Genomic DNA, 15,419 nt, shown 5'->3' on the forward strand with positions numbered 1-15,419 from the left:
TTAGTAGATGCATATGATTGTCTCCCTATAACCTAGTGGACAGCCAGTGGAAACATCACCTCTGCACCATGTTTCCTGTAGTACTACAATATCAACATCATCAATTTCTTTCAGGAAGTCTGGGTTTCTGCTCTTTAGTCCAAAAGCATCCTTGTAAATTCCAACATGCAACGTAAAAAGATTTCATAACCTTTTTTTCTTCTTTACCTTCAAAATGAGACAAACACTCACAATCCAACAAGAACTATTCAAATAGGATTTTTCATCAATTAAAGTAAACTCTTATTATGCAAATGTGATATGTTTATCATTTAAGAATTTGTGTCATGCCACTTGGGTGTGTGTAGGATGAGGATGGTGGAGTTCTTGTGCTCATCTTACCATGACCCTCGGCCTATCACATGTGAGCATAGTAGACTCAGCATTTGTTTAATGTCACTCATTTGGTTGGTGGGGGGCTGGGCCAGTTGCTCCTCTCACAGCCTGTGCGTAGCTCTGCCTGCTGGGCTGTGGCTCCTCCAAGTGTGGGTCTGCAGTGGGGGCCAGGGGGGTGGGAGTAACAGTATAACTTTAGTCCGTCCCCTCGCCCATACCCGGGCTCGAACCAGGGACCCTCTGCACACATCAACAACTGCCTCCCACGAAGCATCATTACCCGTCGCTCCACAAAAGCCACGGTCTTTGCAGAGTAAGGGGAACCACTACTTCAAGATCTCAAAGTGAGTGATGTCACCGATTGAAACGCTATTAGCGCGCACCACTGCTAACTAGCTAGCCATTTCACATCTCTCTCTCTCTCACAAATATATATATATACACACACACACAGTAACCCTCCGGGTCTGTACCAGTATTTCCAGGCCCTTTCGTTCCATTGACCTAAATCACACATCCGTCCGTCAGTTAATATTAGGTACATGAGCTACATGACCTTACATTCTCCAGGGCAATCGAGACATATCCCATTCCTCTTTTTTTGTGCTTGTAGAATGTTGTTCTGATTCTGTTTTTAAAGCTCCCTGCTTTTTCTCGAGTTCACCCATCTTCCTACCCTCTCTGTGTCTCTCTACCCCGCTCTCTGTCCCTCTACCTCTCTGTCTGTCCCTCTACCACTCTGTCTGTCCCTCTACCTCTCTGTCTGTCCCTCTACCTCTCTGTCTGTCCCTCTACCTCTCTGTCTGTCCCTTTACCTTTCTGTCTGTCCTTCTACCTCTCTCTCCCTCCCTCTACCTGACTGTCTGTCCCTCTACCTCACTGTCTGTCCCTCTACCTCACTGTCTGTCCCTCTACCTCTCTGTCTATCCCTCTACCTCACTGTCTGTCCCTCTACATCATTGTCTGTCCCTATACCTCTCTATCTGTCCCTCTACCTCTCTGTCTGTCCCTCTACCTCTCTGTCTGTCCCTCTACCTCTCTGTCTGTCCCTCTACCTCTCTGTCTGTACCGCTACCTTTCTGTATGTCCCTCTACCTGTCCCTCTACCTCTCTGTCTGTCCCTCTACCTCTCTGTCCCGCTACCTTTCTGTATGTCCCTCTACCTGTCTCTCAACCTCTCTGTCTGCCCCTCTACCTCTCTGTCTGTCCCTCTACCTCTCTGTCTGTCCCTCTACCTCTCTGTCTGTCCCTCTACCTCTCTGTCTGTCCCTCTACCTCTCTGTCTGTCCCTCTACCTCTCTGTATGTCCCTCTACCTCTCTGTCTGTCCCTCTACCTCTATGTCTGTCCCTCTACCTCTCTGTCTGTCCCTCTACCTCTCTCTCCGTCCCTCTACCTGACTGTCTGTCCCTCTACCTCACTGTCTGTCCCTCTACCTCACTGTCTGTCCCTCTACCTCTCTGTCTATCCCTCTACCTCACTGTCTGTCCCTCTACGTCACTGTCTGTCCCTATACCTCTCTATCTGTCCCTCTACCTCTCTGTCTGTCCCTCTACCTCTCTGTCTGTCCCTCTACCTCTCCGTCTGTCCCTCTACCTCTCTCTCCGTCCCTCTACCTCTCTGTCTGTCCCTCTACCTCACTGTCTGTCCCTATACCTCTCTATCTGTCCCTCTACCTCTCTCTCTACCTCTCTGTCTGTCCCTGTACCTCTCTGTCTGTCCCTCTACCTCTCTGTCTGTTCCCTTACCTCTGTCTGTACCTCTACCTCTCTCTCACACACTCTCTGCCTCTTTCACACACGTACATGTACACATACCCACCAGAGGAGGCTGGTGGGAGGAGCTATAGGAGGACGGGCTCATTGTAATGGCGTTGCTTTCCGTATGTTGGGTGTGTTTGAGACCGTTCCATTAATTTAATTCCCGCCATTACAATTTGCGCATCCTCCCATAGCTCCTCCCACCAGCCTCCTCTGAGACCCACACATGAAAGGGCTCTACGCTGACCTTTTTCTTTTTTTTACAAAGAGCATGTGTGTGTGCACCTAAGATGAAAAATGTAAGCGCTCACAAAGTAATTTGGGAGCACAATGAAAAATATAGGAGGTAATGAAGCCAGAATACCCCCAAAATGTTGGTGCACTGGTGCTCCTAAATTAAAGCTCCAGGTCGCAGCAAAAATATTTAGGCGCATATGCAAGTAAACGGTTGCACTGCACGACATGGCAAACGAGTCACACGTTTCTCTCCTAGTCATTGACTCTTTCGTTCCATCCACCTAAATAATGTCAACCTTTGGTTCTGTCTGCCTGTCTCTGTCTGTCAGTCCATGTCCATGGTAGTGTGTGTGTGTGGGGGCACGTAGCTGAGGCCCCTGAATACCTCCGATGGCTCATTAAGAACGAGCTGGAGCTCAGCCATGACCCGTACACTGATCGACAGGACCTGGAGAGAGAATGGTCATGGTCATGGGGCAACTTTATCCGTACCTCTGCCAAGACCTGACCAGGAAAACCTGCAGTTCCTAGTTATTGGCTAAAACTACACTCGTAGGAAAAAGGTTTCTATGTAGTACCAAAAATGGTTCTATCACTTCATATAGCAACCCTTAAGGTTCTATATAGAACCCTTTTGTAGGGTAGGGTTCTTTAATCAGAACCCTAGGGGTTCTATATAGTAAGTGTAGGGCACAGGTTTGTTCCTGGTCAGGTTACTTGGTCTGGAAAACTGTGGTACTGGCTGGTATGTCACTATCAGCAGGGTTAAATGGGGGGGGTGATAAGAATGGAAAAACAGGGAGAGAGACTGTTGTGGAAAACAGGAGAGATCTAGAGAGGGAGAGAGTGAGATATTGTCCTCAGTTAAACTTAGAATATGACCAACTGGAAATAGGGTGTCAAAGTGTGTGTGTGTTTTGCTTCTTCCTGTTTTTTTGGTGTTTTTTTTTTGCATTTAATTGTTAAAAGAGAGAGAACTGCCCAATTTTGCATTTAATTGTTAAAAGAGAGAGCATCAGAAGCATCAGAAGCCCAAGCATCAGAAGAATATATATTTTATGAAGGAGTGGTAATTCCCACCTTTTCCCTATTTTCAGATTTCTATTGAACAAATAGTGAAGGGATGACGGATGGGAACGATACACAGCGTTATTATTTATATAAATGATTTATATAACTTGTTTACATCGATGCTGTCTTTATAGGTTCCAGGTGTAATGCACATCTTTAAATAGAGGTTAGCACAATGGTGTTTGATATCACTCTTTAAGCTCAGCTTGGCACAGTGTGGAGTGACATAGTTTGCATCCGAAATGGCACCATATTCCCTACGTAGGGGTCAAAAGTAGTGCACTATATAGTGAATAGGGTGCGACTTCAAATCGTAACACACATCTGTAAAGAGAAGTGCAAACATTGCTGTAGCTCTGAGTCTGTACGTTTTATATACAATGTACAAAAAAAGCTAAATCACATCAATTTGATTTAAGCCCCCATAGAGAAATTCTGTCACAATTTCTGGAATGTATTTAAGCTCAGTGTGGTGACACAGTACGTGTTGTCACTATATTTAACTTGAACTAATTTACCGCTCCGTGCAGCGAACATTCATGTCAGCTCGCGAGATCAGGCGATGTTTTCCAAAGGAGGAGAGAGTGGTAGGCTGGCACTGGCACAGTGTCGTCGGCACGACACAGGGGGAACTACTCACAGCTGTTTGTGTTGGGTATTACTTCGGCAGGTTAAGGAGGACACTGCTTCTACTGTGCCACCTGCACAATTCCACGCACACACACATTCACAGCAACCACAACAAAAAAATGCATTTTTGGCACGCAGACGCTCAGTACTTGCACAACGTCCTCCAAAAAGACAAGGGAGAGAATGAGTGAGGAAAATAGGAAGGCAACTACAAGACTTCTTGTATGGCATTTGTTCATTCATAACCCCATATGTCCACATTTTCTACCGTTTCCAAGTTAAAACTGTTTGTTTTGCAAAAGTACCAGCGACCAAAAAAATGTCTAAAATCAACCTTCTACTTGTGTAGCAATATTATATGCCAAGTCAGAGGCTGTGAATACAAAGCAAGGCTATTCCCCCTGCCTCAGGCTAGCATGTGTCTCCTAAAGCAGCAGAGTAAGTGACCTAACACATGTTGCAAAGCTGCGTATTAGGACCCTCTCCACAAAGATGGAACAGCTCATATCGCCACCTGGTGTTACTTTCATGGAATTGCATCTTGAGCACTTCCACTGCCTTCCGGAAGTATTCACACCCCTTTACTTTTCCCAAATGTTGCTGTGTTACAGCCTGAATTTAAAATGGATTACATTTAGATGTTCTGTCACACACCATACCCCGTAATGTCAAAGTGGAATTTTGTTTGTAGAAATGTTGTTGTTTTTTTGGTTAAAAAAATGTCAAACTGAAATGTCTTGAGTCAATAAGTATTCAAGCCATTGTTATGGCGAGCCTAAATAAGTTCAGGAGTAAAAATGTGCTGAACAAGTCAACCTAATAATTTTATTTGAATGACTACCCCCGTCTCTCTACCTCGCACGTAGAATTATCTGTAAGGTCGCTAAACCAAATAGTGAATTTCAAGCACGGATTCAACCACAAATACCAGGGAGGTTTTTCAATGCCTCGCAAAGAACGACACCGATTGGTAGAATTGTATTAAAAAAACTTCTTTTTTTTAAAGCAGACACTGAATATCCATTTGAGCATGGTGAAGTTATGAATTACACTTTAGATCGTGTATCAATACACCCAGTCACGACAACGATACAGGTGTCCACCCTAACAGTTGCCGGAGAGGAAGGAAACTGCTCAGGGATTTTCACCATGAGGTCAATGGTGACTTTTAAAACAGTTACAGAGTTTAATGGCTGTGATAGGAGAAAACTGAGGATGGATCAACAACATTGTAGTTACTCCACAATACTAACCTAAATTAGAGGAAGCCTGTAAAGAATAAAAATATTCCTAAACATGCCCACTTGTTTGCAACAAGGAAATTACATTTTTGTCCTGAATACAAAGTGTTATGTTTGGGGCAAATCCAACACAACACATTGTATATTTATCATATATTTTCAAGTGTGGTGGTGGCTACATCATGTTCTGGGTATGTTTGTCATCGTCAAGGACAAGGGAGTTTGTTTTTCGGGAAAATAATAAACGGAATACAGCTATAATCGCAGGCAAAATCCTAAAGGAAAACCTGGTTCAGTCTGCTTTCCAACAGACACTGGGAGATGAATTCACCTTTCAACAGGACAATAACCTACAACACAAGGCCAAATATACACTGGAGTTACTTACCAAGACGACGTTGAATGTTTCTGAGTGGCCTAGTTACAGTTTTGACTTAAATCGGCATGAAAATCTATGGAAAGACATGAAAATGATCAAAGACTCCAGCCACCCAAGTCATAGATTGTTCTCTCTGCTAACGCACGGCAAGCGGTACCAGAGCGCCAAGTCTAGGTCCAAAAGGCTTCTTAACAGCTTCTACCCCTCAAGCCATAAGACTCCTGACCAGCTAATCAAAGGGCTACCCAGACCCCTCTTTTACACTGCTGCTACTCTGTTTATTATCTATGCATAGTCACTTTAACTCTACCTATGTATATATTACCTCGACTAACCAGTGCACCCGCACATTGTTGAATTATTTGTTACTTTTATTTTCTATTTTTTACTTATCTATTTTTTTTTACTTAAACATTTCTTAACTTCTTAAAGCGCTGTTGGTTAAGGTCTTGTACGTAAGCATTTCACTGTAAGGTGATTGTCATTATTGACAATTATCACATGCACCTGTTGTATTCGGCGCATGTGATAAACACAATTTGATTTGACTTGAAATGGCTGTCTGGCAATGATCAACAATCAACTTGACAAGAGCTTGAATATTTTTTTTGGTAAGAATAATGGGCAAATATTGTACAATCCAGGTGTGCAAAGCTCTTAGAGCCTTACCCAGAAAGACTCAGAGCTCTAATCGCCGCCAAAAATGCTTCTACAAAGTATTGACTCAGGGGTGTGAATAGATATGTACATTTGATATTTCTGCGTTTCATTTTCCATCAATTTGCACAAAAAAAATCAGTTAATACAGCCACTGCTCACCGGTGATCTTTGTCCGAGTTCCTCTCCCTCCCTCTTTTCTATCTCCCACTCTCGCTGTTTCCCATCTCACTACCTCTCTGGCCCCCCTTCTCTCTGTCTCCTAGTTGCCCAACATGTTTGGGAACGTGCGCTCCACTATCCTGTCTCTAATGATCGGCTCCTACGCCTCTTCAGCCGTCACCTTCCCTGGAGTCAAGGTAGGAGAGTTACTCCTCAGTTCCCTCTGGGAGTTTAGGTCAGTGTTTGTTACCTTGAGCACCTTGTGACAAATGTTGATTGGTTTGTTGATTGATTGAGGATTCACAGAAAGGCTTCACTTGATGGCTTTACTTGATATCGTGATATATTATAGTTGAATTTTCTAACCTCTACTTCTCTCCCTCCCTCCCTCTGTTTCTTCCCTCCAGCTGATCTATGATCTAGGTGTGTCCTTCAGGGTGATCATGTGGGTGTGGTCGGGGCTAGCCGGTCTCGTCTTCCTCAACTGCTTCCTCAATTGGCCGGGGGAGTCTTTCCCCGCACCGGAGGACATCAGCTACACGTCAGTATTCATGACAACGTTACTATCATAAACACAACATTACATGACGTAACTCTAACGTTATAGACTGTTACAGTAACCCAAAAATCGTTGAGGGAGTCTCTCTCTCCCTCTCTCCCTCCCCCTTGCTCCCACAGTAAGGAGGTGAAGCTGAGTGGCACGGTGATGGATGACAAGTTGACGGGGGACAGATTCTACAGTCATGTGACCACGGTGGAAGAGAAGATGGCTGCGAAGCAGCAGGAACAGATCCCTCGTCAGAGCAGCTCCCAACTGGAGAACAGACACAGGGTGAGGAATAGCATGGGATCAACAACAAAAACGGTTAGAACCAGTCAGAACTAGACATAACTGCTTAGAACCGGATAGTTAAATGGAACTGGTCAGAACCGGTCAGAGCTGGTCTTCCAGGGCTTCACTCACCAACCAGAATAAATGGACGGTATTGAGTTCAACCCTACTTTAATCTGTTCAACTTTTTAATAAAAATGTGTTAACAAATTGAAAAAGTAACTTAGCCTAGTGTCATGATCTCATGTTTAATTCTTACCCCCGCCCCTCCCCTTCTTTCCCCCGACAGGTGGCCCTCCTTTCCGTAGTTCAGTCTGCTCGCCCATCTTCCTGTGGAGTCTCATCACCATGGCGATGACCCAGCTACGCATCATCTTCTTTATGGGCGCCATGAACAAGATGCTGGAGTTCCTGGTTACCCACGGCGACCCACACCGTAAGGACCAATCACTTGTGAAGGCTTTTAAGTCGTGGGCACTGCCCCATTTGCCTTGTGAAAGCAGACTGATTCCGTAGTAGCTCACATTCTGTTTCCCTTCAAGTGATGTTCAACAAAACATGAGCGCAGCGGTTAGTCTGCCATTTCTTTATTCTGTCACATATCTTTTTCATCTTTATTTTTTGTCAAGTATATTGAGATGAGCAAATAAAACTTGACTTGAATATCTGTGGCACCGGATGGTCACAGTTGTCGGAGAATGGCATCTGGGATTTGTTATGATGTCAGTGGGTGTGAATTTGTGACTTCCTTGACTTTCTGTATGTTTTTTTTGTTTTCAGCCTCTAAGGAGCTATTGATGGAGGCAGAGCAACAAGGTGAGAGGATGAAACAGAGAGAGATCCTGGTTTGGTATTGGAAGCTTGTGTGTGTGCGTTGAGGGGTGTGTTTGTGCGTGCTTGCGTGCGTTCGGGCGTGTGAGAGAAAGAGAGTGTGTGTGTGTGTGTGGTAATGCATAGTGACTGTGTATGTGCGTGTACGTATGTGTGTGTGTGTTTTCTGACCGTGTGTCTCCTCTCCTTAGTGGGTTTCTACTCGTCAGTGTTTGGCTCTCTGCAGCTGCTCTGCCTGCTCACCTGTCCTCTGATTGGCTACATCATGGACTGGAAGATGAAGGAGTGCGACGTAGACCAGAGGTGTGCGTGTGTACGCGTGTGTGTGTGTGTGTGTGTGTGTGTGTGTGTGTGTGTGTGTGTGTGTGTGTGTGTGTGACAGAGTGAAACGGAGAGAGAACGGAAAAAGAGAGAGAGCGAGAACATAGGAACTTCAGTTATAAACTACCCATCTCATCCATCATGCTGATTGGACAGTGTTTATACTTACAGCCCACCAAGAAAATCTCTGGGCCCTAGGTATTTTACATGCATGTGCCTATTGGTGCCTGGGATGCAGTAATACAAAATCACCACATAAGCTGTTCATCCCTATGGAGAGATGGACAGGAGTTGACCATTTTTTTTATTTTTAAATCTTTATTTAACAAGGCAAGTCAGTTAAGAACAAATTCTTATTTACAATGACGGCCTACACCGGCCAAACCTGGACGACCCTGGGCAAATTGCGCGCCACCCTATGGGACTCCCAATCACGGCCGGTTGTGATACAGCCTGGATTCAAACCAGGGTGTCTGTAGTGACGCTTCTAGCACCGAGATGATGTGCCTTAGACCACTGCGCCACTCTCTTTAAGGGAGAAATAATTCAGAAGGGACCAAGCATGGCATGTTGAGAGAGAGCCCGGGTTGTGTTCATTAGACATCTAACTAAAGAAAACGGACTAAAATGCTAATTTTCGCTTTCCTGTTTAAATGTCTTCTGTGGCGTTCCCTAATAAACACAACCCTTGGTATTTTCCTGATGCTTACATTTTTTAATATTTTTTTCATCCCTGACCTCTTCTTTCCAGCCAACCTGAACCCCCGAAGAGAGACAGGAAGATCCAGAAACTGACAAACGCCATCCGTGCTTTCATCATCACCAACGTTCTACTGGTCACCTTCGGAGTCATCCAGATGATAGACAACCTGCCTGTACAGGTAAGAAGACAGCCACATGACCCTACCACACACAGCTCACCTGGGTTGCGTTCAACAGGACACAACGTTGTGGAAATGTTTCCGATAGAAATATATGGGGGGCCTCCCGAGTGGCGCAGTGGTCTAAGGCTGTGCCACTAGAGATCCTGGTACGAGTCCAGGCTCAGTTGCTGCCGGTGCACAATCAGCCCAGCGTCGCCCAGGTTAGGGGATGTTCTTGTTCCATCACGCTGTTGGGACTCCTGTGGCGGACCGTGCGCAATGCACGCTGACACGGTTGCCAGGAGGACGGTGTTTCCTCCGTCACATTGGTGCGGCTGGCTTCCGGGTTAAGCGGTGTCAAGAAAGAGTGCGGCTTGGCAGGGTTGTTTCGAAGGATGCACGGCTCTCGACCTTTACCTCTCCCGAGTCCGTACGGGAGTTGCAGCGATGAGACAAGAATAACTACCAATTAGATACCACGAAATTGGGGAGAAACAGGGGTAAAAGTTTCAAAACTATATTTAAAATATATATATATATATCGACCAATATGCCTCTCTCTGAAATGTAAAAAATGAATAATGTCAGCTCTATTTGTGATATTTTGATCTGCAACGTTCCACAACATTTCCCTACCGAACATGGCCCAATACAGGTAGGAACACAGTCACATGACCATGCCTACCATATCTACCCATATACAGGTAAATAAACAAAATGCTGATAACTCACCTTGCAACAAGAACCCTTGCTACATGTCAGTGTTCATTTTGGCACTCTTATTTAAATTTATTCTAGCCGTAGTCATTTTTACAAAATATATTTCAGTCTTAGTCACTGTCAAGTTGGTATGATGGATCGGGAGACAGGCGCAGGAATGCGTAATAGTTGTTTTTTTATTAAGCCCAAGTTACAGCGTGCCGTGTAAAGGCACGGGGACGAAGACCACACAAACATGTAACAAAACACAGGGTAGAAACCCAAAACAAAAGAGCGGAGGTGTACCTCGAATAAATAACACAGGCGCACAATGATTAACACCCGGGATGAGACCCGTAATCATCTGCGCCATCCACAAGGGCACGAAAGCCCAAAACACACAGCACAGGTACTCAGACACACCAACGGACATTGTAACAATAATCGACAGCCCAATGGAAACCAAAGGGCACACTTATACAAGTACTATTCAGTGGGAACAGGGGAGGGTAATGAAGGTTCCGGAGGGATCCGTGACAGTCACATTTGTTATTTGAATAATGATTTAGTCTAGTCATTGTCAAAAGGATGAAAACTGTGGGTCGTGTTTGTCAACTAAACACCCTTTCATTTTAGTTGCATCACATTTGTAAGGCCTCATTAACCTATAGTAAACATGAATCACTGACTTCCATGTGCACAAATATACATTGCCTTGTCCTATGAACATATATTTCTGCATAACATCCTACATCCTGACAAACATATACAGTGGGGCAAAAAAAGTATTTAGTCAGCCACCAATTGTGCAAGTTCTCCCACTTAAAAAGAGAGGCCTGTAATTTATCATAAGTACATTTCATCTATGACAGACAAAATGAGAAAAAAAATCCAGAAAATCACATTGTAGGATTTTTAATGAATTCATTTGCAAATTATGGTGGAAAACAAGTATTTGGTCACCTACAAACAAGCAAGATTTCTGGCTCTCACAGACCTGTAACTTCTTCTTTAAGAGGCTCCTCTGTCCTCCACTCATTACCTGTATTAATGGCACCTGTTTGAACTTGTTATCAGTATAATGTCCACAACCTCAAAAAGTCACACTCCAAACTCCACTATGGCCAAGATCAAAGAGCTGTCAAAGGACACCAGAAACAAAATTGTAGACCTGCACCAGGCTGGGAAGACTGAATCTGCAATAGGTAAGCAGCTTGGTTTGAAGAAATCAACTGTGGGAGCAATTATTAGGAAATGGAAGACATACAAGACCACTGATAATCTCCCTCGATCTGGGGCTCCACGCAAGATCTCACCCCGTGGGGTCAAAATGATCCACAAGAACGGTCAGCAAAAATCCCAGAACCACACGGGGGGACCTAGTGAATGACCTGCAGAGAGCTGGGACCAAAGTAACAAAGCCTACCATCAGCAAGGGCATTAAAGATGAAACGTGGCTGGGTCTTTCAGCATGACAATGATCCCAAACACACCGCCCGGGCAACGAAGGAGTGGCTTCGTAAGAAGCATTTCAAGGTCTTGGAGTGGCCTAGCCAGTCTCCAGATCTCAACCCCATAGAAAATCTTTGGAGGGAGTTGAAAGTCCGTGTTGCCCAGCAACAGCCCCAAAACATCACTGCTCTAGAGGAGATCTGCATGGAGGAATGGGCCAAAATACCAGCAACAGTGTGTGAAAACCTTGTGAAGACTTACAGAAAACATTTGACCTCTGTCATTGCCAACAAAGGGTATATAACAAAGTATTGAGATAACTTTTGTTATTGACCAAATACTTATTTTTCATCATAATTTGCAAATAAATTCATTAAAAATCCTACAATATGATTTTCTGGATTTTTTTCTCATTTTGTCTGTCATAGTTGAAGTGTACCTATGATGAAAATTACAGGCCTCTCTCATCTTTTGAAGTGGGAGAACTTGCACAATTGGTGGCTGACTAAATACTTTTTTGCCCTACTGTATATAAGAATTATCTGGCCATGTAAATGTCTAATTCAGCCTACATAGATATTGCACATGACATACAAAACAAACAGATACACACTTTCACAGGGAGAGAGAGAGTAGCACCAGATGGTGGCGCAAAGTACTGTATTGGCAAAGTAGTGTGGGTTGCACCTCCGCCACTCGGTCGCGTCATTGCCATTGTTTTCAACGTTCCACTGACACCGCGGGCCAACCTTTGCCCAGGCCTGGTCTAAAGTAAATTTGACGACATGATAATGCAGGCAAAGTTGTTTCCTACTAATTATTTGAACATTTCCATGCACAGTAGTGTAATTTAGAAGAAACAGTAGTTAGCCTCTGTCCAGAATGACTGGGCTTATCACCACTTTAGGGTACCACTATGTCGCCGCCGGTAAAGGGCGCCTTGAGAACATTCATAACAATGGCATGACGCGCCCAAGTGACGGCGATGCAACCTATGAATGAATAGGCTGCTGTAACGCTACCAGGGTCATGTTCAGTTGCAAAACGTTCTCAAACGTTTCAGATATAAATTCCATCAACAGATGAGATGTTAGTTCTTATTCAAAGTGTCAGAGAGGCGTGTTTGTCCGAAATAGCATTTATATCTGAACGTTCCAAAAACGTTGCGTCCTACTGAACGTGCGCCCAGGTTGTTAATTATAGCTAGCAAATGAGGTAACATGACTGAACAAGGTGTAGCCTTAACAAATGGTTAACGGTAAGGTCCGCATGTGGCTTAGTTTTAGTACGGCTCGCGATATGCTTGATTAATGTCAAATGCGGCCCGCCAATGCAAGATAGAAAGAAAAAAAACGTAGCGGCAGTATTATGGGTCATACACTATATATCCAAAAGTATATGGACACCCCTTCAAATGAACGGATTCGACTATTTCAACCACACACAGGTGTATGAAATCGAGCACACAGACATGCAATCTCCATTGATGAACATTGGCAGTAGAATGGCCTTACTGAAGAGCTCAGTGACTTTCAACATGATACTGTCACCTTTCCAACAAGTCAGTTCTCAAATTGCGGTTATTGTGAAGTGGAAATGTCTAGGAGCAACACTGGCAGGCCACATAAGCACACAGAACGGAACTGTTGAGTACTGAAGCCCTTAGCGCATAAAAATCATCTGTCCTGGGTTGCAACACTCACTACCGAGTTCCAAACAGCTTCTTGAAGCAACTTCAGCACAAGAACTGTTCGTCAGGAGCTTCATGAAATGGGTTTTCATGACCGAGCAGCTGCACACAAGCCTAAGATCACCATGCGCAATGCCAAGCGTCGGCTGGAGTGGTGTAAAGCTCACACTGGAGCAGTGGAAACACGTTCTCTGAAGTGATGAATCACATTTCCCCATCTGGCAGTCAGACGGACAAATCTGGGTTTGGTGGATGAAAGAGGAACGCTACCTGCCCGAATGCATAGTGCCAACTGTAAAGTTTGGTGGAGGAGGAATAATGGTCTGTGGCTGTTTTTCATGGTTCGGGCTAGGCCTCTTAGTTCCAGCGTAGGGAAATCCTAACACTACAGCATAAAATTACATTCTAGATGATTCTGTGCTTCCAACTTTGTGGCAACAGTTTGGGGAAGGCCCTTTCCTGTTTCAGAATGACAATGCCCCAGTGCACAAAGTGATATTCATACAGAAGTGGTTTGTTGAGATCAGTGTGGAAGAACTTGACTGGCCTGCACATAGCCCTGACCTCAACCCCATCAAACACCTTTGGGATGAATTGGAACACCGACTGCGAGCCAGGCGTTATTGCCCGACCTCACCAATGCTCTTGTGGCTGAATGGAAGCAAGTCCCAGCAGCAATGTTCCAGCATCTAGTGGACAGCCTTCCCAGAAGAGTGGATGCGGTTATTGCAGCAAAGGGGGACCAACTCCATATTAATGCCTATTATTTTGGAATGAGATGTTCGACGAGCACGTGTCCACATACTTTTAGTCATGTAGTCTATCTTTTGAACGTTAAGGGCTAGAATCAAGCCGTTTTCTCTGAGGAAAAGATTGAGACTTGGCTACATTGACTACAGAACCTGGCTCTGAAATACAGTGGGGAAAGTGGACGGGTTAAGTGAGAATACAAATTCAAAGGCTTTTCTATACTTTTCTATAGTCAAGGGAGATAAAAAAAAAAACATAGCTAGACCGTTGTTTTACTATTAATCTCAATGCTGCTATTGTTTTTCATTTCATAAAGAGGCTTGTATTTCTTAACCAGCCAAAGGGTAGCTAACTAGAAGGCTGGTGGTGACTGGTTAGCTATGGGGATACAAGAGAGTCGCCAGCGTGATGTGTATAATCGGAGGCTGAACCTGAGTGGAGCCTGTCTGCCCACACTCATCGCTTGCTCCCCCTCAGCTCACCAGCTGATGTAGGCTGTGTTTGCTGGGTGTGATGTGTCCTTCCCACTGCTTAACAAAACCGCGCTGCACATCTGTGCTGCTAATATTAATTGTGGTTATCACTGGAAAGCTCTCAATCTCTCCAAAAACTATTTTCCAGTCCACTCAGAAGTCCGATTCCTGTCAAAAGATAATTTCATCTTGTCTCGTTTTAGTCAACTGAAATGAAAAAATTTAAATGATGATGAGATGATGTATTTTGTTGTGTATACGTTTAGTTTTCATGTATTTTCAAGAGGGCCACAATGGAACTTTTTTGTGTCGTCCTTGGTGATTTTAAAATGCGGCAGTATCCACGTGTGTGGTTGTGTTGTGTTTTTAAATGGCCAAATAAAATGAACAATTTCTCTCCCTCTCCATCCCCCTATCCTTTTATTTTCCTAATACCCCCCCTTTCTCTCTCCTTCGCCTTCTCTTTCCCTCCCTCCCAGATCATTTCCTTCATCGTCCACACCATGGTCAGGGGTTTCGTCCACTCCTGTGCCGGAGGACTCTATGCTGCCGTGTAAGTACATTACAACGTCAACTAAACACATTGTTGGACGCTTGCTTTCCAGAACATTACACCCATGCTATGATCGTCTCAGTAAGATCCGTAGGTGTGTGTGTCAGATAGTTTTGGGAATTGTTTGTTACACAATTTGGAAAACACTATATTTACATATCAATAGCAGTGAAAGGCTAAATTATTTGATACAATTCACAAATTGCTACAAACACACACACAAAAAAAAATATGTATTATCTTAATTAACAAAACACAGGTAAGGTACCGTCAGTTTTGATTGGGGAGGTAACCATTACATCCCGCCCCTTCCAGATATCCGTCCAATCACTTTGGGACATTGACGGGTATGCAGTCGATGATCAGCGCGCTATTCGCTCTCCTCCAGCAGCCTCTCTTCGTCATCATGGTGGGACACCTGGGAGGAGACCCCTACTGGGTGAG

General features: G+C 44.3%; 1 protein-coding gene across 1 annotated transcript in view; it reads left to right on the plus strand.

Annotated features, from left to right (window-relative positions):
- The window catches only part of LOC115145782 (large neutral amino acids transporter small subunit 3-like), a 46,896-nt gene that overhangs the window by 27,660 nt on the left and 3,817 nt on the right, over nt 1-15,419 (plus strand). The window contains 10 exon segments of the mRNA XM_065004047.1: nt 6,616-6,708; nt 6,919-7,052; nt 7,190-7,296; nt 7,299-7,343; nt 7,633-7,779; nt 8,124-8,159; nt 8,366-8,477; nt 9,247-9,376; nt 14,902-14,975; nt 15,291-15,414. Coding sequence (XP_064860119.1) covers nt 6,616-6,708; nt 6,919-7,052; nt 7,190-7,296; nt 7,299-7,343; nt 7,633-7,779; nt 8,124-8,159; nt 8,366-8,477; nt 9,247-9,376; nt 14,902-14,975; nt 15,291-15,414 — 1,002 coding nt within the window.

The sequence above is a fragment of the Oncorhynchus nerka genome, linkage group LG18 (assembly GCF_034236695.1).
Source record: "Oncorhynchus nerka isolate Pitt River linkage group LG18, Oner_Uvic_2.0, whole genome shotgun sequence".
Classification (NCBI taxonomy): Eukaryota; Metazoa; Chordata; class Actinopteri; order Salmoniformes; family Salmonidae; genus Oncorhynchus; species Oncorhynchus nerka.